Consider the following 21,552-nt stretch of genomic DNA (forward strand, 5'->3'; position numbering starts at 1 on the left):
GGTCTCTACCTCTCTTTCTTAAGGCCGCTTTACACACTAAAGCGATCTCGTTGTGGTCACGGCAGTTGCGATGCCGTTGCGTGTGACACCTATTAGCGATTTTGAATCGTTGCAAAAACGTTCAAAATCGCTAATCGGTGACATTCCCCCCCTAATCTCGATTATTTTGCCTGCTGCAGTAACGATGTAGTTTGACACATCGCTTCGTGTGACACCGCAGGAACGAGGAACCTCACCTTACCTGAGTCCTGCCCGCAATGAGGAAAGAAGGAGGTTGGCGGGATGTTACGTCCCGCTCATCTCCACCCCTCCGCTTCTATTGGGCGGCCGCTTAGTGACGTCACTGTGATGCCGAATGAACTGCCCCCTTAGAAAGGAGGCGGTTCGCCGGTCACAGCGACGTCGCTAGGCAGGTAAGTAGTGTGACGGGTCTGAGCGATGTGCGCCACGGGCTGCGATTTGCCAGTGTCGCACAACCGATGGGGGTGGGTACGCACGCTAGCGATATTGGTAATGATATCACAGTATGTAAAGCAGCATTTACTCACCGATCATGGGTGCAGCGCTGCACAGCTGTGAAACTGTGGTGGGTTCTCCAGCTTTTGAAAATGCCGGCCGCTCATTATTCCATCTCGTATTCCCTGCTTCCCCCGCCCACTGGCGCCTATGATTGGTTGCAGTCAGACACGCCCCCACGCTGAGTGACAGCTGTCTCACTGCAACCAATCACAGCCTCCGGTGGGCGGGTCTATATCGTGTAGTAAAATAAATAATTTAAAACAACGATGTGCGATCCCCCCAAATGATACCCAGCCGAAGTAAGCACACAGCAGCAGGCCGATATTCTCAGGCTGAGGAGGGCGAGGGCCATGGTTACGACCCCCCCTCACAGCCGAGAATATCAGCCCGCTGCTGCCCCCGAAAATGTTGCATCCATTAGATGTGACAGTCCCGGCGTGTCACCAGCCCTTCCCGATTGTCGTGATGTGGTGGCAATCAGGGTAATAAGGAGTTAATAGCAGCCCATAGCTGCCACTAAGTCCAAGATTAGTAATGGCAGCGTCTATGACACGTGATCACTAATCTGTAAATTAAGTAAATAAACACAACACCGAAAAATTCTTTACTTGAAATAAAACACCAAAAAGCCCCTCTGTCACTGCTTTATTAACCCCCTCCAAATATCCAGGTCCGAAGTAATTCACACTGATTCAGCGACGTCTGTGAGCGAGTGCTCAATGCTGTCTATCCATTATCTATTTATCCATCTATCTATCTATCTATCTATCTATCCATTATCTATCAATCTATCTATCTATCTATCCATTATCTATCTATCTATCTGTCAATCCATCTATCTATCTAACTATCAAATCAAATCCGCTTTATTGGCAGGACCAAATACAAATTAGTTTTGCCAAAGCAAGTGTACATTAGGGACTAATTAATTATCTATCTATCTATCCATTATCTTTTTTATCTATTTATCTATCTATCCATCTATCTATCCATCTATCCATTATCTATCCATTATCTATCCATCTATCTATCCCTCTATCTCTCTATCTATCTATCTATCAAATCAAATCAAATAAGCTTTATTGGCAGGACCAAATACAAATTAGTTTTGCCAAAGCAACTGTACAATAGGGACTGGGACTGTGGGGATGATAGGTAGGGACAATAGTAGGGATGGATGGGGCACATCCAGGGTGGGGACTGTAGGTAGGATGGATGGGGCACATCCAGGGTGGGGACTATAGGAAGGATGGATGGGGCACATCTAGGGTAGGGACGTTGGGGGCTATGGAAGTCCATGGCTTATCATAGTTCCCTTTTTCGAAGCTTATGACATTCGCTCACGTACCATGCTGCTATCTCCACTGCACTCTCTTCTCCCCCCAGCAGGATATAAGCTTTCTCTTCCTCCTTCATGGAGCTGAAATCCGGGAACAGATGGGAGAGTCTCCTGAAGTGAGTGTCCCTCACTGCTGAGTACTTGGTGCAGTGTAGCAGGAAGTGGGTTTCATCCTTCAGGGACTCCAGGTCACAGTGTTGGCACAGTCTGTCCTCCCTGGGCTTGTAGCTCTGCTTGTGTCAGCCGGATTCGATAGCTAGACTGTGGGCACTGAGCCTATATCGGCTCAGGGTTCTGCGGTCTCTGGGGTCTTGGAGTTTTTCCAGATATGGGGCCAGTCTGTAGCCTCTCTGTAGTCTCTGGTACGTAGTCAGTTTCTGTGAGGTGTTGATGTCGGTCCTCCAGTCACTGACATACCTCTCCTGGCCCTCGTTTACCATCTTTCTGATTCTGGTTTTTATCAGGCTGCTGTGGTTGGTTATTTTGTCCAGTTGGGTTTGGGAGAGCTGTGCCAGGGGTCCTGGTTCATCTGGACCACGTATATATATCAGAGCTTTGTGGTGATGGAAGCTTGGATTGCTACTCTGTAGGTGAGCCCGAAATGATAGTGTCCTCTTCAGAACCGCTAGGTGTAGAGGGAATCTGCCCACTCGGCCCAACAGGCGCTGTTGGAAGTGCTTCGATGGACCTGTAGAAGATGCTTACAAAATTCCAAGTGGAATATTTCTGTTGGGCTGGAATCCCACCTTGACCAATCTGGGTAAGTGTGAGGGCCCCAGACTTCGCTGCCGTACAGGAGGATTGGGGCGATGATGGAATCGAAGATTTTTAGCCAGACCCTCACTGGTGGCTTCAGATGATATAATTTCCTTCGGATGGCATAAAAGGTTTTGCAGGCCTTGTTTTTCAGGGTCTCTATGGCTTGTTTAAAGCTCCCTGACTGTTGAATTTCCAGGCCCAAGTAGGTGTATTTGACTGTTCCTTTAAGAGTGCAGTTGTTTAGGACAAATGGAGGATGCTGGTCAAATATCATTTTTCTCTTCTGGAACACCATGATGTTGGTTTTCTTTAGGTTGATGGGTGGTGCCCATGTGGAGCTGAATTTCTCCAAGATTTGTAGGTTGTCTTGGAGGCCTTTCTCGGTTGGTGACAGCAGCAGTAAGTCATCTGCATAGAGCAAGAATTTCACCTGGGCATCATGGAGTGTGAGACCTGGAACAGGTGAAGATTCCAGAGCAGTAGCCAGCTCATTGATATAGATGTTGAAGAGCGTTGGACTTAGGCTGCAGCCCTGTCTGACTCCTCGGCTCTGCTGGAAATAGGCCGTTCTTCTACCGTTCACACTCACACTGCAGAGGTTCTCGGTGTAGGAGCTTTTGATAACATCGTAGGTCTTTCCTCCTATTCCGCTCTCCAGCAATTTCAAGAACAAGCCCGAGTGCCACACTGAGTAACAGGCCTTTTTAAAGGCGTATATCTTCCCATGCTTTGTATTGTGGACATGGCTCTGAATGAGACTGTGCAGAGTGTAAATGTGGTCCGTGGTGCAGTGGTTTGCATGAACTTTGCTTGGCTTTTGCTCAGGACATTGTGCTCAGTAAGGAAACTGATGATCCTTTTGTTTAGGATGCTGTTGAATAGTTTTCCCAAGTTACTGCTGACACATATGTCTCTGTAGTTGGCAGGGTCATACCTGTCCCCACTCTTGTGGATCTTTGTAATGAGTCCTTGGTTCCAGGTACGAGGGAAGTAACCAGCACTCAGCACAATGTTGAACAGTTTAACCATTGCAGCTTGAATTTCTGGTGTGCTGTACTTCAGCATCTCTGGGGAATTCCACCCAGACCACTAGATTTTTTACACTTTATGGAAGTGATTTTCTCTGCAACTTCCTGTAATGTAATTGGTGTTTTCAGTGAGTTTTGGAAATTTTTGATTTTCTCCTCCATTGCCTTTTAGTTTTGATGTTATGTTTTCCTGCTCTTGGCTTAAGCCTGCTTTACATGGAACGATCGATCGTGCGTTTTCACGATCGATCGTACCCGCCCCCTTTCGTTTGTGCGTCACGGGCATTGATTGCCTGTGGCGCACAAACTCGTTTAACCCCCGTCACACGCACTTACCTCCCGTGCGACGTCAAAGAGGGCAGCGAACATCCACTTCCTGGAGTGGGAGGGATGTTCAGCGTAACAGCGACGTCACACGGCAGCCGGCCAATAGAGGCGGAGGAGAGGAAATGAGCGGGATGTAAACATCCCGCCCACCTCCTTCCTTCCACATTGCCAGCGGGAGCCACGGGATGCAGGTAAGCGATGTTCATCGTTCCCGTGGTGTCACGCGGAGCGACGTGTGCTGCCACGGGAACGATGAACAACCGGAGCCATGTTTCATAAACGATTTTATGAAACCTAGTGACGAGTACACGACTCGCGATTTGTGAGCGATACTGCGTCGCTACGAGGTGTCACACAGGCCGACGTCGCAAGCGACGCCGGATGTGCATCACAAAAACCGTGACCCTGATGATCTATTGCACGATAGATCGTCTCGTGTAAATCAACCTTTAGTCCTTCTTTTGGGATACTACGCTCCTTCCTAAATGGGAGTTTAGTGTATATCTTCCCAGTGAGTCTCCCTTTGTATGTCCATTAAGAATATGAAGACCTAAACTTTTACATAAGTTCAGGAGCTTTTTGCCACTTTTGTTGACTGTACTGTCATAGCTTTTTCTCTCTGAGTGTTCTGAGTCGTGACTGTCATTCTCTGCCCCAAATATGTAGATGTTTCCATCTGTGGTCAGAAAGTCTTTTTCTCTCCCTGTTCTTGCATTGAGGTCTCCAAAGATGAGAACTTTGCCCAGGACCTGATAATGGATGGCTTCTTCTTGTAAGATCTCAAAGCTGTCTGGATTGAAGTAGGGGGACTCTGGCGGTGGTAGATAGGTGGTGCAGAGTTAATCAAATCAGCTTTATTAGCAGTACCAAATACAAATTAGTTTTGCCAAAGCAAGTGTACATTAGGGACTAATTAATTGGGGAACGCAATTTTTTAGGAGTTAGGTCAGACAACTGTTCTTAATTAATTTTTGGATGCTGAATCCAGAAATGATCTCAGTTTTTCTCTATCACGTCAAGTTTTTGAACTATAGGATTTTTGTCTTCTCAAAAATATGTAAACTACTGTACCTAAAAAGTGTTTGTTTTTTTTAAATAGTACAAATATGAACAAAAAATGAAATATATAAGAAATAGGCATGATAAATATGTTTTTTAACACTATCATGTTTTTTACAAAGGATATATATATATATATATATATATATATATATATATATATATATATATATATATATATATATATACACATATATATATATATATATATATGTATATATATGCAAGTATTTAAGGTAAAAATGTACATTTATAGCTTTTTTTGGAGTGTTTACCTTGAGGACAATCACGTTTGATGCTCCAGCAATAGTCAGCCATCATATGTACATCCCATCTGCCCTGGTAACGGTCTTCCATAACCTTCAAATCTTGGTGAAATCGTTCACCTTGCTCATCGCTAACAGCACCAAGATTTTCCGGAAAGTTGGCAAGATGGCAATGCAGAAAATGTAGTTTAATACTCATGTTGCAACCAAGCGCTTTGTAGCTCTCCAATAGTTTCTGAACAATTTCTTTGTAATTACTTGCACGTGTATTTCCAAGAAAGTTCTTGACGACGTCTTTGAATGCATTCTTCTCAAGATCTGACATAGTCCCGGTGAAATGTTCATCTTTGATGAGCTGTCGAATTTGTGGACCATCAAACACACCAGCCTTTATTTTTTCAATGGACAGTCCAGGAAGTGCCAACATGATGTACTTAAAACAGTCGCCGTCAGTTGGCAATGCTTTTACAAATTGCTTCATGAGACCTAGTTTTATGTGCAGAGGTGGCAATAGTATATTCTTCCTGTCAACAAGTGGCTGATGTAGAATGTTAGGATCTCCAGGTTTAAGACCAGCTCTTGGAGGCCAATTCGACTCAACCCAATGCTTTTCTCGAGCTCTGCTATCCCACATACAGAGAAAGCAGGGATACTTTGTGTTCCCACGTTGCTGACCAAGAAGGAAGCAAACCATTTTAAGGTCAACACAGATGATTCAATTGTGTGTGTCATATTTCAATAACTCAATAACTCTCTTTACATCTTTATGTTCTTCACGAAGAGAGACAGAATGCCCAATAGGGACTGCACCAAATAAATTGCCATTGTGTAGAAGGACACACTTAAGACTCCGCTTTGAGCTATCAATAAACAGTCGCCATTCATTTGGATTGTACATTGAAAGCCCTAATTCTTGTAGTAAACCAGGAATATTATGGCAAAACACAAAACCGCTGTCACACCGAAAGTACTGCAAAAATGTACTTTCTCTAGTACGAAAGTATGATACCTTCGCTCCTTGTTCAAGTAAAGGCCCCGTCACACTAAGCAACATCGCTAGCAACATCGCTGCTAACGAACAACTTTTGTGACGTTGCTAGCGATGTTGCTGTGTGTGACATCCAGCAACAACCTGGCCCCTGCTGTGAGGTCGTTGGTTGTTGCTGAATGTCCTGGGCCATTTTTTAGTTGTTGCTGTCCCGCTGTGAAGCACAGATCGCTGTGTGTGACAGCGAGCCAGCAACAACTAAATGTGCAGGCAGCAGGAGCCGGCTTCTGCGGAGGCTGGTAACCAATGTAAACATCGGGTAACCAAGAAGCCCTGTCCTTGGTTACCCGATATTTACCTTTGTTACCAGCCTCCGCCGCTCTCACTGTCAGTGCCGGCTCCTGCTCTGTGCACATGTAGCTGCAGGACACATCGGGTTAATTAACCCGATGTGTGTTGTAACTAGGAGAGCAGGGAGCCAGCGCTAAGCATTGTGCGCTGCTCCCTGCTATGTGCACATGTAGCTGCAGCACACATCGGGTAATTAACCCCATGTGTGCTGTAACTAGGAGAGCAGGGAGCCAGCGCTCAGTGTGCGCTGCTCCCTGTTCTCTGCACGTGTAGCTCCGTGCACTGGTAACCAAGGTAAATATCGGGTTGGTTACCCGATATTTACCTTAGTTACCAAGCGCAGCATCTTCCACACAGCGCTGGGGCTGGTCACTGGTTGCTGGTGAGCTCACCAGCAACTCGTGTAGCGACGCTCCAGCGATCCCTGCCAGGTCAGGTTGCTGGTGGGATCGCTGGAGTGTCGCAGTGTGACATCTCACCAGCAACCTCCTAGCAACTTACCAGCGATCCCTATCGTTGTTGGGATCGCTGGTAAGTTGCTTAGTGTGACTGGACCTTAACTGTTTCTCATTCAGCCTTGATGTTAGTAATTCTGAAGCTTTTTTCTGAAGCCCAATTCACGTGCTAAATCATTTAACTCGTGCTGATCAAATCCCTTACGAACTGAATCCTTGTGAATTTCAAATTCTGCATCATTGCTGTCACTGTGTTCGTCAACATCACTCAGAACTTCTAGAGATGGTAGCTGTTCGAAAACTGGCACTGGAATTTCAGCTGAATGAGGCATTGGTCTGATAGCTGACGGTAGATTTGGATATTCTATTTTACTTTTATTTTTCCTGTTAAATCCTGATGTTTTCACTAAACAGAAGTAACAGTCTGTGGAATGACTTTTTTGCTCTCTCCACACCATGGGGATACCAAATGCCAACTTTTCACGTGTTCCTTTGGTCCACATCCGTAAACTCTCGACACACTGCTTGCATACTATGTGAGGGGCCCATGGCTTATCTTGATCACCGAGTTTTACTTTAAAATATGCAAAATATGCTTGTTTGACAAATGCACTGATGTTTGCCCTTTTGAACTGGAATGGTGAAAACACCACAAATATAGCAGAAGGAGTCAGGGTTATTTAGGCATTTACGACGAGAGGAAGAAGGAGCAGACATGATCTGAAACAAAGGAAATATGTACATAAGTAAATAAAACACTGAGATGGAAAGTTACAAGCTTTGAAAACTAACGAAAAAAATCATAAAAGATACTGTATATAAATTACAACTAAGCGCCCGATGTAAAGAGAAAAGCTATCACAAATCCTATTTATTCCTACTATGATACATTTTTTGTGTAAAGATATTGATAATTATGACGTATTGGGAGCTGCACACACCTCTCACCACACTGTCTTAGTTGTGACTACTCTTACAAGTTGCCACGTAGCTCTATATGAGTCGAATTGTACTCAGATAACAAGTCTTATTACAGAAATCAGTGCAATTGTGCTTCTATGGCAGGTAAGTTGAGGAAAAACTTGACGTGATAGAAAAAAACTGACTACATTTTTGGAATCAGCATGCCAATTTTACTATAACTCAGCTCAAAAACCTAACTCAACAGAATTTTTTTTCAAATTGTTCCCCAGTGTTATCTATCTATCCATCCCTCTATCTATCTACCTATCTATCCTTTTTTATCTATCTATCTACAGTATCTATTCATCCATTTATCCATCTATCTATCCATCCATCTATCTATCCATTATCTATCTATCCATCTATCCCTCTATCTATCTATTTATCCTATATATATATCTATCTATCCATTTTATATATATATATATATATATATATATATCCATCTATCCATTATCTATCTATCTATCCATTATCTATCTATCCTTTTTTATCTATCTATCCATCTATCTATCTAACCATTTATCTATCTATCCATTATTTATCTATCTATTATCCATCTATCTAGCCATCTATCTATCCATCCATCTGTCCATCTATCTGTCTATCTATCGATGTATCCATCTATCTGTCTATCTATCCATTATCTATCTATCCATCCATCTATCCATCTATCTGTCCATTATCTATCTATCCATCTATCTATCTATCCATCTATCCATTATCTATCTATCTATCGGATAGATAGATGGATAGATAGAGGAAGAGATGGATAGATTGATAGATAATGGATAGATAGATAGATAGAGGGATAGATGGATAGATAGATAATGGAATAATGGATAGATAGAGGGATAGATAGCTAGATAGATAATGGATGATTAGATAGATAGAGGAATAGATAGATAATTGATAAATAGAGGGATAGATAGATGGATAGATAGAGAGATAGATAGATGGATAAATGGATAGATAGATAGATAGAGGGATAGAGAGAGAGATAGACAGGGATAGATAGATGGATCGATAGATAAAAAAGGATAGATGGATAGATAGACAGGCAGACCGATGTCAAACACATATAATGTCCCACCTCCCTGGATATTCTAAGCTGGCACCCTTTAGTGACTTTCATGTGGCACTAAAGGGTGCCTAGCCTTGTATTTAGCCAAAAAAATAAATAATTGAAAAAAAAAAAAAGCGACGTGGGGTCCCCCCATTTTTGATAGCCAGCTAGGGTAAAGCAGATGGCTGTAGCCTGTAGACCACAGCTGGCAGCTTTACCTTGGTTGGGGATCCAATTTGAAGGGCCCCCAGGCTCTTTTATATAATTATTTATAAATAAATAATTAAAAAAAAAAAGTGGGGTTCCCCCCAAATTGGTTCTCCAGCCAAGGTAAAGCAGACAGCTGTGGTCTGGTATTCTCAGGGTGGGAAGGTCCATAGTTATTTGCCCTTTCCAGCCTAAAAATAGCAGGCCGCAGCCGCCCCAGAAGTGGCGCATCCATTAGATGTGCCAATCCTGGCGCTTCGCCCCAGCTCATTCAGTTGCCCTGGTGTGGGGTTCAACGCTGCAAAAAGGTAGAAACACCGGGGGAACACCGGGAAACACCGGAGGGTGTATGGGGGGTGACTTAGCTGGACCCGGGGAGGAGTTTTCTATCGCATGTGTCATGGCACATGCGACAGAAATCAGAGGAAGAGGGTGAATGTGGGCGGCGCGTTGGTGTGCGCCCTGACATCTTGGATGAATTGAGAGGGGGCAGAAATGCAGTGAGGAGGCACCTTCTACAGGTTGTGCCCATACTGTTTCTGCCTTTTCCCATCCATTTCAGCCTCTTCCTCAGTCACCACAGCTCACCGACAGGTCCAACATGAAATTATTCTGGTTTCCCGTAGACTTACATTGGGGGTCGAATATTCGCGAATACTCGAATAGCGGCGAGGTATTCGCCGGGTATTCGCTCATTCCTAGTTATTGCACATTCTGCACACTATTTCTTATGCTTTTTTGTGTGTTTTTCTGGTCTTTGACTTTTTAATATCATTATAATTTAATAATTATTAAAAGTTATATTTTAACGGGGTCCTCCTTTTGGTATATTTTTGTGCAGAGTAACCTCACCCTACAGGGACCCATTCTAGGAAAATGTCTGTCTAGATTATTAATGAAGGAGCGGGTAATTTAGTAGTGCCTGACCTGAGCTCCTATGACTAGCATCCTCTCACTCTGGATCCTGAACGTACCCCCTAACACTCTCATTTCTTGTTTTGTATGTATGAAATGAACATCTTTGAAAAACCTAATAATATTGCAAACTACATTGATCTGTATAGTGGATGTATTCAAATAAGGATCTCAATTTGAACATTTTGTGTCTTTGAAATAGGTGATACTTTGGCAAAAAAATAAGGTATCAGACCAGAAAATGGCCCTCATATCAGTTTTGGGAACTACGGTAATGAATGCAATGACACATATTCAGCACCAATGTGAAAATCCAGAGGTATGTTACTACGGTACTGAGCAAAGATATCCTTTTTTAATGCAAATGTTACCCATTTTATGCTTTTTTTTTAAAAAAAAAGAAATGTAATAATGTAGTTTTGCTTTCCTAGTTGTGTTTCATCTAATAAGGACAAATAGACCAAAACTGATGTGGCTATGATGGAGGCAGAAACGGTAGTGGCATGCAGGCGTTGTAGTTTTTGTATTTGATTACTAAATAGGTGTTTGATTTTTCTGGACAGCTATTACAGCTGTATAACTGTGAGGCTGGTTGTACTAGTTTACAATTAATTTACACATTTACATGTCAGAAAGGTTTTAGGCTACATTGTAGCATGTCAATGCCATTCCATCTGGCCTTAACAATTTTTTTTCTAGCGTTATATATACATATTAAACATAATCACCATTTAACTTTTAATGTAAACTCACACACATCTACATCGAGATGTGCAGTAACTGCATCAGAACATACATGTAGATCCCCCAGGTGGTGCAGACATAGAGGTGCAGGCCAGTGCCACCTAGAGTACAGACCAAAGGTTTGGAAACACCTCATTCAAAGAGCTTTCTTTATTTTCATGACTCTTAAAATTGTAGATTCACATTGAAAGCATCAAAACTATGAATTGGCACACGTGGAATGAAATACTTAACAAAAAGTGTGAAAAAACTTATAATATGTCTTATATTCTAGGTTCTTCAAAGTAGCCACCTTTTGCTTTGATTACTGCTTTGCACACTCTTGGCATTCTCTTGATAAGCTTCAAGAGGTAGTCACACGGAAATGGTCTTCCAACAGTCTTGAAGGAGTTCCCAGGGATGCTTAGCACTTATTGATCTTTTTGTCTTCACTCTGCGGTCCAGCTCACCCCAAACCATCTCGATTGGGTTCAGGTCTGGTGACTGTGGAGGTCAGGTCATCTGGCGTAGCACCCCATCACTCTCCTTCTTAGTCAAATAGCCCTTACACAGCCTGGAGGTGTGTTTGGGGTCATTGTCCTGTTGAAAAATAAATGATGGTCCAACTAAATGCAAACCAGATGGAATAGCATGCCACTGCAAGATGCTGTGGTAGCCATGCTGGTTCATTATGCCTTCAATTTTGAATAAATCCCCAACAGTGTCACCAGCAAAGCACCTCCACACCATCACACATCCTACTCCATGCTTCACGGTGGGAACCAGACATGTAGAGTCCATCCGTTCACCTTTTCTGCGTTGCCCAAAGACACGGTGGTTGGATCCAAAGATCTCAAATTTGGACTCATCAGACCACAGCACAGATTTCCACTGGTATAATGTCCATCCCTTGAGTTCTTTAGCCCAAACAAGTCTCTTCTGCTTGTTGCCTGTCCTTAGCAGTGGTTTCCTAGCAGCTATTTTACCATGAAGACCTGCTGTACAAAGTCTCCTCTTAAAAGTTGTTCTAGAGATGTGTCTGCTGCTAGAACTCTGTGTGGCATTTACCCTTTTCTCTAATCTGAGCTGCTGTTAACCTGCAATTTCTGAGGCTGTTGACTCGGATAAACATCCTCCGCAGCAGAGGTGACTTTTGTTCTTTCTTTCCTGGGGTGGTCCTCATGTGAGTCAGTTTCTTTGTAGTGTTTCATGGTTTTTGCCACTGCACTTGGGGACACTTTCGAAGTTTTCCCAATTTTTCGGGCTGACTGACCTTCATTTCTTAAAGTAATGATGGCCACTCGTTTTTCTTTAATTAGTTGCTTTTTTCTTGCCATAACACAAATTCTAACAGTCTATTCACTCGGACTGTCAGCTGTGTGTCCACCAGACCTTTGCACAACACAACTCATGGTCCCAACCCCATTTATAAGGCAAGAAATCCCACTTATTAAACCTGTGCAGCCATGGACATTTTACTCTTTAGTGTTGTGATGTTTTAAAGAAAACATGGTTTGAAACTAGTGATTAGTGAATATATTTGTCACTATTTGCAGAATAGTGTGGTATTCAGGGTATTCGTTATATAGTGAATAATGGTGTATTTGCCTCGCTATATTCGGATGTCCTGCCCAGCATGTTTGGCGGCTGATTTGCAGCCACTAAACATGTGGGGCTTCTTAACCAATCACAGTAATACCACAGCCATCTTGGTTGTGGGATAACTGTGATTGGCTGGCTGCACAGCGTCATAGGGTCTATAAAAGACCTTCCGCCGCCATTTTGCACACATTGCATTCAGAGCCAGTGTGGTATGAGTACAGGGATAGAGAGAGCAGCTGTTAGGGGGAGTGTAGGCCTCTTAAGGGCTACCTGCACTGTATAGTAAGTCAGTATAGGGAGGGACAGATTTTCAGCAGGGACAGTGTTTAAAGCAGCATGTAACTACCTCCACGTACCATCCAGAAACCAGAATACAATAGCTCTTTTAAGAGTTGATAGCACTGAACAAAGTCACAGCAGGTTGGGAGAGATTGTGGATTAGGTAGGGTTTCGGGACCTATTTCCACAATATTTACGGGTTCACAGCCTGCCTTGTGGCATCCAGATCAGCCACATTAATACATTGCTAGTGGCTTTTGCAAATAGTTAAAAAGCAGTACTATGGCATTCAGTGCTGCCTGATACAGTAAACACAGCGGTCCTGTTTCCACAGTATTTAAGGGTTAACAGCCTACTCTGTGGCGTCAACATCAGCCAAATTAATATGTTGCTAGTGGCCTTTATAAATACAAAGCAGAACTCTACCATTTTGTGCTGCCTGGTACAAAGTACTTATTTATACTTTCTTCACAATATTTTTGGGGTCAAAGTTTGCTTGGCTTGGGCTATCAACATCTGCAAATATGTCAGCAAAACCCAAAATGACAAAAAATTTGATGTATGCTTGTATCTGATGGTCCTGAGGAAGGGAGCAGGGCTCCTGAAACGCGTAGACCGATGAAACAATAAAGCTTCATTGATCTGATCCTTTGGCTGGTGATCATTGGCGCGGCTTTGAAGAACCCGGTTTCTAGCTCTCTCTGTTATCTGCCGCTTTGGGTTGCTGCTGCCGTGGTCAAATTTTACGTGCAATTACAGTGGTTGTGACTCTCACAACCACATTTGGTGAGTAGTATTGCTCCCCCATCCTATACCCCTACATACAAGGGTAAGACCCTATTGCGCTTTATTTTTCCACAGCTTCTTCTATTAACAGCATCTTGCAGCAGCATTCCATCCAGTTTGTGTTTAGTTGGACCATCATTTATTTTTCAACAGGAGAATGACCCCAAACACACCTCCAGGCTGTGTAAGGGCTATTTGACTAAGAAGGAGAGTGATGGGGTGCTACGCCAGATGACCTGGTCTCCACAGTCACCAGACCTGAACCCAATCGAGATGGTTTGGGGTGAGCTGGACCGAAGAGCGAAGGCAGAAGGGCCAACAAGTGCTAAGCATCTCTGGAAACTCCTTCAAGACTGTTGGAAAACCATTTCCTGTGACTACCTCTTGAAGCTCATCAAGAGAATGCCAAGAGTGTGCAAAGCAGTAATCAAAGAAAAATGTGGCTACTTTGATGAACCTATAATATAAGACATATTATCAGTTCTTTCACACTTTTTTGTTAAGTATTTCATTCCACATGTGTTAATTCATAGTTTTGATGCCTTCAATGTGAATCTACAATTTTCAGAGTCATGAAAATAAAGAAAACTCTTTGGATGAGGTGGTGTGTCCAAATGTTTGGTCTGTGCTGTGTAGCAAGAATCTAGGGTAGCATAAAGCTTACTTCCGAGTTCCCTCTGTATTTGCTGTGACTGGAGCCAGCTCTGCTACCAGAAATTTAACTTCTCAAATATACAGGTCAATAGTGACCACTAAGAGTTTGATGAAGGAAGGATTGCTGTGCATGGGATGTTGGCGGAATGTTATGGTGACCAAAAAAACAGTAGCGCTTTATGTAGGCTAAGATTTATGCAAACATTGAATATGTGAAATTTACACTTCACTAGCTGTAGTACCCGGCTTTGCCCGGGATAGTAACTAAGTGTGTCTCTGTCTCTCTCACTTACCCTCTGTCCCACTCTCTCACTCTGTCTGTCTCTTTCTGTCTGTCTCCCTCTCTGACTGTCTGTCTCCCTCCCTTACTTTCTCACCTCAAAACTTAGTGTATGACGTTCCCTGAGTCAAATGAGGTGGCTATGCAAAAGTTTGTGATGTTTAATAAATATTAGATTTAAACTCTTAACATAGAAAGATACGCCTTATCGTACATTCATTACATAGTTACATAGGTTGAAAAAAGACCTAGTTCCATCTAGTTCAGCCTTCGTCCACCAATTATACATTATGTCCCTAAGGCACGTATAACCAACAATGTTGTGTGTACTAAGAAAATCATGCAGCCCTTTTTTAAAAGCTGCTATAGTATCTGCCATTACTACCTCTTGTGGTATGGCATTCCACAGTCTGACTGCTCTAACTGTAAAGAACCCTTTCCTATTCAGCTGCCGAATCGCTTTTCGTCCATTCGCAGTGTATGCCCCCTGGTCCTTAGTACTGTCTTTGGAAGAAATAAGTCATGTGCCAGTCCTTTATATTGACAACACATGTATTTATACATATAAATGAGATCTCCTCTGAGACGTCTTTTTTCTAAGCTAAACATATCTAACTTTTTCAACCTATCATTATATGGGAGGCCTTCCATTCCTTATAGTAGTCTAGTTAGCCGCCTTTGAACTGATTTTAACTTCTGTATGTCCTTTTTAAAATGTGGAGCCCAAAACTGGATCCCATATTCCCGATGTGGCCTTACAAGTGATTTATAGTGATGTGCTAATACATTGGGATCCCGGGATCTAATCTCTCTTTTTATACACCCTAAAATCTTGTTGGCTTTAGCAGCTGCTGCCTGACATTGAATACTGCTGCTCAGCTTATTTGTAATGAGAATACCCAAGTTCTTCTCCTGTTATGTAGTCCCGAGTTTACTTCCATTTAATGTATACGCAGCTATAGGATTCCTCCATTTTAGGTGCATTACTTTACATTTATCAACATTAAATCTCATTGTACAAGTATATTTTATATAGCAGTAATGCAGTTAAAATTTCATATATTTAGTGTTTGCATACATCTTAGCACTTAAGCGGGGTTTACACGCAACGACATCGCTAACGAGATGTCATTGGGGTTATGGAATTCGTGACGCACATCTGGCCTCGTTAGCGACGTCGTTGCGTGTGACACCGCAGGAACGACCGGTAACGATCAAAAATACTCACCATATCGTTGATCGTTGTCCAGTCGTTCCTATCCCGATTATCGTTGCTGTTGCAGGTACGATGTTGTTCGTCGTTCCTGCGGCAGCACACCGCTATGTGTGACACTGATGAGGAAGGAAGGAGGTGGGCGGGATGTTTGTCCCGCTCATCTCCACCCCTCCGTTTCTATTGGGCGGCCATTTAGTGACGCTGCTGTGATGCCGCACAAACTGCTCCCTTAGAAAGGAGGCGGTTCGCTGGCCACAGCGACGTCTCTAGGCAGGTAAGTATGTGTGACGGTTGTAAGCGATGTTGTGCGCCACGGGCAGCGATTTGCCAGTGACGCACAAGTGACGGGGGCAGGTACGCTCGCTAGTGATATCGCTACTGATATCGCAGCGTGTAAAGCCCGCTTTAGAGTGCTGCTTTACTCTTTGGTTCATGCAGCCTTAACTACTTGCACCTATTCATGCCTACTGAATTCTGTTAGGAGGTGCTGATAAGGTTGTTTTGGTTGCTATGGTAACCTATGGCCTAACAATGGTCCCAGGGTCTGCTTAGGTACAGTAGAATGAAATAAGTATTTGATCACCTATCAACCAACAAGAATCCTGTCTCTCACAGACAAGTTATTTTTTCTTTAAGAAGCCCTCCTAGTCTGCACTTATTACCTGTATTAATTGTACTTATTTGAACTCGTTACCTGTATAAAAGACACCTGTCCACACAATCATACTCCGACCTTTCCTTCGTGGCCAAGATCAAAGAGCTGTCTAAGGACACCAGGGACAAAATTGTAGACCTGCACAAGGCTGGGACAATAGGTAAGCAGCTTGGTGAGAAGGCAACAACTGTTGGAGCAATTATTATAAAAAGGAAGAAACACAAGATCACTGTCAATCTTACTTTGTCAGTGCCTCCATGCTAGATCTCACCTGGTGGGGTAAGGAGAAAACAGGAATCAGCCCAGATCTACCTGGGAGGACTTGGTCAATGACTTGAAGAAAGCACGGACCACAGTTTCAAAGATTACCTTTAGGAATACCCTATGCTGTCTTGGATTAAAATCCTGCAGGGCACGCAAGGTCCATCTGCTCATGCCAGCACATGTCCAGGCCTGTTTAAACTTTGCCAGTAACCATCTGGATGATCCAGAGGAGTTATGGGACATGGTCATGTGATCAGATGATACTGTTCTATTTCTAGTTCTATTTTGGTCTCAACTTCACTCGACATGTTTGGAGGAAGAACGAGAATGAGTACAACTCCAGGAACACTGTCCCAACTGTGAAGCATGAGGATGGAAACATACTTTACTTTGGGCTTGCTTATCTGCACAGGGGACAGGACAACTGTACCATCTTGAAGAACAGATGGATAAGGGTCATGTATCATAAAATTTTGTCCAACAACCTCTTTCCCTCAGGAAGAGCATTGAAGATGGGTCGTGTGTTGTGAATGTCATCCGAGTGTGTGCTGGTGTGGAGCTCTCTCTGATGGCCAGGAATGGTAATGAGCATTGTTGACCTTAGGGAGATCAACATATCCACTGCGGAGACACCATCACGTGTTTCTCAACGCAGTGATTCTAGAGCAAAGCCCCCTGGGAAGTATGCAAATGAGAAAGCCGCGGAGACACCATCACATGTTTCTCAACGCTGGCAGGAAACTAGCCAGGTCTTTCACCGGGAAGGAACAACCTGAGACTGCCCTTCCCGTGGTTGTTCCTTCCCGGTGAAAGACCTGGCTAGTTTCCTGCCAGCGTTGAGAAACATGTGATGGTGTCTCCGCGGCTTTCTCATTTGCATACTTCCCAGGGGGCTTTGCTCTAGAATCACTGCATTGAGAAACACGTGATGGTGTCTCCGCAGTGGATATGTTGATCTCCCTAAGGTCAACAATGCTTGTTTAAGTAGTCTTTTACTAGGCATTGCCCCCACTAGCCAGATTCCTACTCCACACTGATGAGGGGCAAATACCCCGAAACGGCTGTCTGTGGATGGATACCATGTTTGGTATAGGTGGTCTCCTTGACTGGAGACTGCCCTTCCTGTGGTTGTTCCTTCCCGGTGAAAGACCTGGCTAGTTTCCTGCCAGCGTTGAGAAACATGTGATGGTGTCTCCGCGGCTTTCTCATAGGAATGGTAATGAAGCTGAGTCTGAATCTGTGACTCAAACAGGTCATGGAATTAATTAGGAATCCAGGAAGTCTTGTTGCAGATCAACCTAGTGTATTTACGAGAGCATTTTCTGCCTGTCGGCCACCGGTGATGAATGTTTCCTGCTGCTTCTGAAGATGGCTGGGAGTTTTCCCTTCAGTTTCTCCCATTTATTATGTGCTTGAATTTACTCCAGATAAGTTTACTAGTTCTTGTGCTTATTTGCTGGAATTGCACTTGAGGGTGTTTCTGCTTATTCCATTTTGGTCTGTGTTTTGGTTTCTTGTTTGTGAGGATCTGTCTCTCTGCTTTTGTGAGCAGAGCAGTTCCTCCAGCAAGAAAGGGAGCTTGCTCCCTGTTCATGCTTGGATTATTTGCACTTTAGAATATTATTTGTTCTGTGATTTTGTTTCTTCCCATTATATCTGCAGTTCTGTTTAAAGTGTCTGGCACAAGAGTACCTGATATAGTGGGGGAGAGACCGTGTGGTCTCAGATCTTTCTTCTATCAGGAGTTTGCTATTTTTTGCAGGGTTTTTTGCTGACCGCAATCAGTTATCTTTCCTGTCCTGTTGTATCTAGTAAGTCGGGCCTCACCTTTGCGAATATATATTTTCTATCAGTGTATTGTGTTTTCTTACATCAGCATAGTTTACATGTTGGGGGCTTGCTCTTTCTTTGGAGACTGCTCTGAGGCAAGTTAGGATTTCTCATTCTATCTTTGAGGTGTAACAAGTTTCTCTGGCAGACTTCTCGTATCTATAGCTTGATTCTGTTGCTGTTTCTTTGTAGAAGACTAAGTATGATTGTGTTCCTGTATTGATACATTCATCTTGGTTCTGTTCCCTTATCTGTGTAGTAAGGTTGGTTCTGCTCCCATACCTCTGTAGTAATCTCAGTTCTGCTCCCTTATCTCTGTAGTAAGCTCGGTTCTGCTCCCATATCTCTGTAGTAAACTTGGTTCTGCTCCCATACCTTTGTAGTAATCTCCGTTCTGCTCCTATATCTCTGTGTTAAGCTCGGTTCTGCTCCCATAGCTCTGTAGTAAGCTCGGTTCTGCTCTTATAACCCTGTAGTATGGTTGGTTCTGCTCCCATTTCTCTGTAGTAAACTCGGTTCTGCTCCGATATCCTCACTTCAGTTCCCATATTTATGTAGTCATCTAGGTTCTGTTGCAGTATCTATGTACGCAGTAAGCTAGGCTCTGTTCTCATATATAGGCAGTGAGCTAGGCTCTATTCCTATATATATGCACCAGCCTGTTCATAAAGCCTGTTACCACTGATGTTTTAATGCAGCGGCCTGAGATAAACAGTCCAATGGTGGGCTGCCGTAACTGCTTTGTGATTGCCCCCAGGCTAAATTGTGCCACCCAGCCCCTGCCAGTGACAGCCCTGAAACATGAAAGATCTGGAGAAAATCGGTATGGAAGAGTGGGTCAAAATCCCTGCTGCAGTGTGTGTAAATTTAGTCAAGAACTACAGGAAATCAGTACCAAATATTAAAGTCTGTTTTTCCATTGTATGAAATATTTCTTAAAAATTACACAGGTCTACAAAAAAATTTTTTTTGTAATCATCGCAGGTGACTGTACTTTTCTGAATCATCTCTTTGACCTGATTTAAAAAACTAGATACATATTAGCAGATTTCTATATTTTCTCCACCATGATTTTAAAGATACTTTAACTCAAAGGAATACATGTCATCAACAAACAAACAGAAATCAGAGTATATTGTATCAAAATAGTTTTATTTTGCAAAAAATATTTTTTAAATTTTTTTTTATTTATTCCAAATCACTAAAAATATCACAACATCAAGAAAAACATCACCAGAAAAAACACATAGGCAAAGGGATCTTTGACCTAATAAAAATATATTATTGGTGAGGAAAGCAGAAGGAGGTTATACTTTGTTCATAACGAAAATATATCAAAGTTTATATCATTAAAACATCACCTCTGCCCTTTCACCAATATTAGAAACAGCACTGATACATATATTATATTAATAAATAGATATTACATCAATAAATGCATATAATAGCTTCTGTATATAAATATTCAATCCCCAAAGGAACAAATTCAACTCTCATAAATCTATAAAACCTATATAGGAGGGATCTCATCTACATACATATAGATTCCCCCTTAGAAATGATATTAGATTATAGCTATGGAGTTTATAAGGATTACAAGGGGTTAATAAGGAGGAAAAGCACAGCCCATTCACTGACTTGTCTACTCGGGCTGGATGTGAATATCCACTACCCCCAAACACGACTAAATCAATCGCCTTATAACAGAGGCTGTTAGTTAAATGTAACATAAATTACTGTACCATACTTGCCTAGTATAAGGTCAAAGAAATCCTCAGAACCTCGACGCACGTTTCAAGACAAACCTTTTCATCAGGAGCCTCCTGATGAAAAGGTTTGTCTTGAAATGTGCGTCGAGGTTCTGAGGGTTTCTTTGACCTTATACTAGGCAAGTATGGTACAGTAATTTATGTTACATTTAACTAACAGCCTCTGTTATAAGGCGATTGATTTAGTCGTGTTTGGGGGTAGTGGATATTGATGATGCTTATATTGTAGCATCCAAATAACTGATATATTTTTATTACATTCCTTTAGATGACATGACTGAGCAATAGGGATTGATGAATTCATATTTCCATTGTTAAGCAACACTGCTTTTAAACTTATCTGGGATGAGTCAATAAACATTCGCCAATCTGCAACAAAATACTCTTGATTTATTTCTTCAAAAAAGCCATTCATATTGTTACAGTACACCATTGGTCCATCAACTGTGAAAAATTGTGTTAAAGTGTTACTTTTGTTTCAGTAATAACACACTTTGACATCATCATGAAGAATATTCTTCTGTTTCAACCTAGATGCAAGAAGTTCAGCTTTATCTTTTGACAATGAAAGGTCTCTGATGAGATCATTTAATTCATGTTGAGTAAAGCATTCTGGATACTCATCAGGTGCATGCTCATCTTGACTTGAGGTCTCCATGTCTTCGCCAGTAGCTTCAGTTCCATAGTCTTCATATTCTACTTCATTTTCATCTAATCCAGACAACGGTGGTACAGAAACTGGCAAGGTACCATCATGTGGAACTGGCCTAATCGCAGGGTAATTAATCTCATGTTTGTTCTTTGTAGAAAAGCCCTTTAGTTTGACAAAACAAAAATAGAAGTCATCACTATGATTTTTGCGTTCTCTCCAAATCATGGGAACAGCAAATGGAAATGCCACTTTCCACATATTCAACCAGTCACGAAGAACATTTGAACAACATGAGCATATCACATGAGGGGCCCAGTATACATTGAAAATGCAGAAATAACGTAATAATATTAATACTTCTATCATGGAAACTTTGTGATAGAGCAAAACTAAGTATATTTTTGGAATCAGCACATCAAACTCCATAAAACCGACATATTGCCTTTGTTCATGATATTTTTTTGTGTTGACGAGTATTATTTAAAAAAATCATACAATATGATTTTCTGTATTGTTTTATTTATTCTGTCTCTGAAGTGTACCTACGATACAAATTATAGACCTCTCCATTCTTTGTAGGTGAGATAACTTGCAAAATCG

General features: G+C 42.3%; 1 protein-coding gene across 4 annotated transcripts in view; it reads left to right on the top strand.

The window, feature by feature from the left end:
• The window catches only part of PMS1 (PMS1 homolog 1, mismatch repair system component), a 929,444-nt gene that overhangs the window by 564,479 nt on the left and 343,413 nt on the right, over positions 1 to 21,552 (top strand). For all 4 annotated transcript variants that reach the window (XM_075317757.1, XM_075317755.1, XM_075317759.1 and 1 more), the window contains one exon: positions 10,445 to 10,561. In XM_075317757.1, coding sequence (XP_075173872.1) covers positions 10,445 to 10,561 — 117 coding nt within the window. The remainder of the gene's footprint in view (positions 1 to 10,444; positions 10,562 to 21,552) is intronic.

Source organism: Anomaloglossus baeobatrachus, chromosome 7 (genome assembly GCF_048569485.1).
Source record: "Anomaloglossus baeobatrachus isolate aAnoBae1 chromosome 7, aAnoBae1.hap1, whole genome shotgun sequence".
Taxonomy (NCBI): Eukaryota; Metazoa; Chordata; class Amphibia; order Anura; family Aromobatidae; genus Anomaloglossus; species Anomaloglossus baeobatrachus.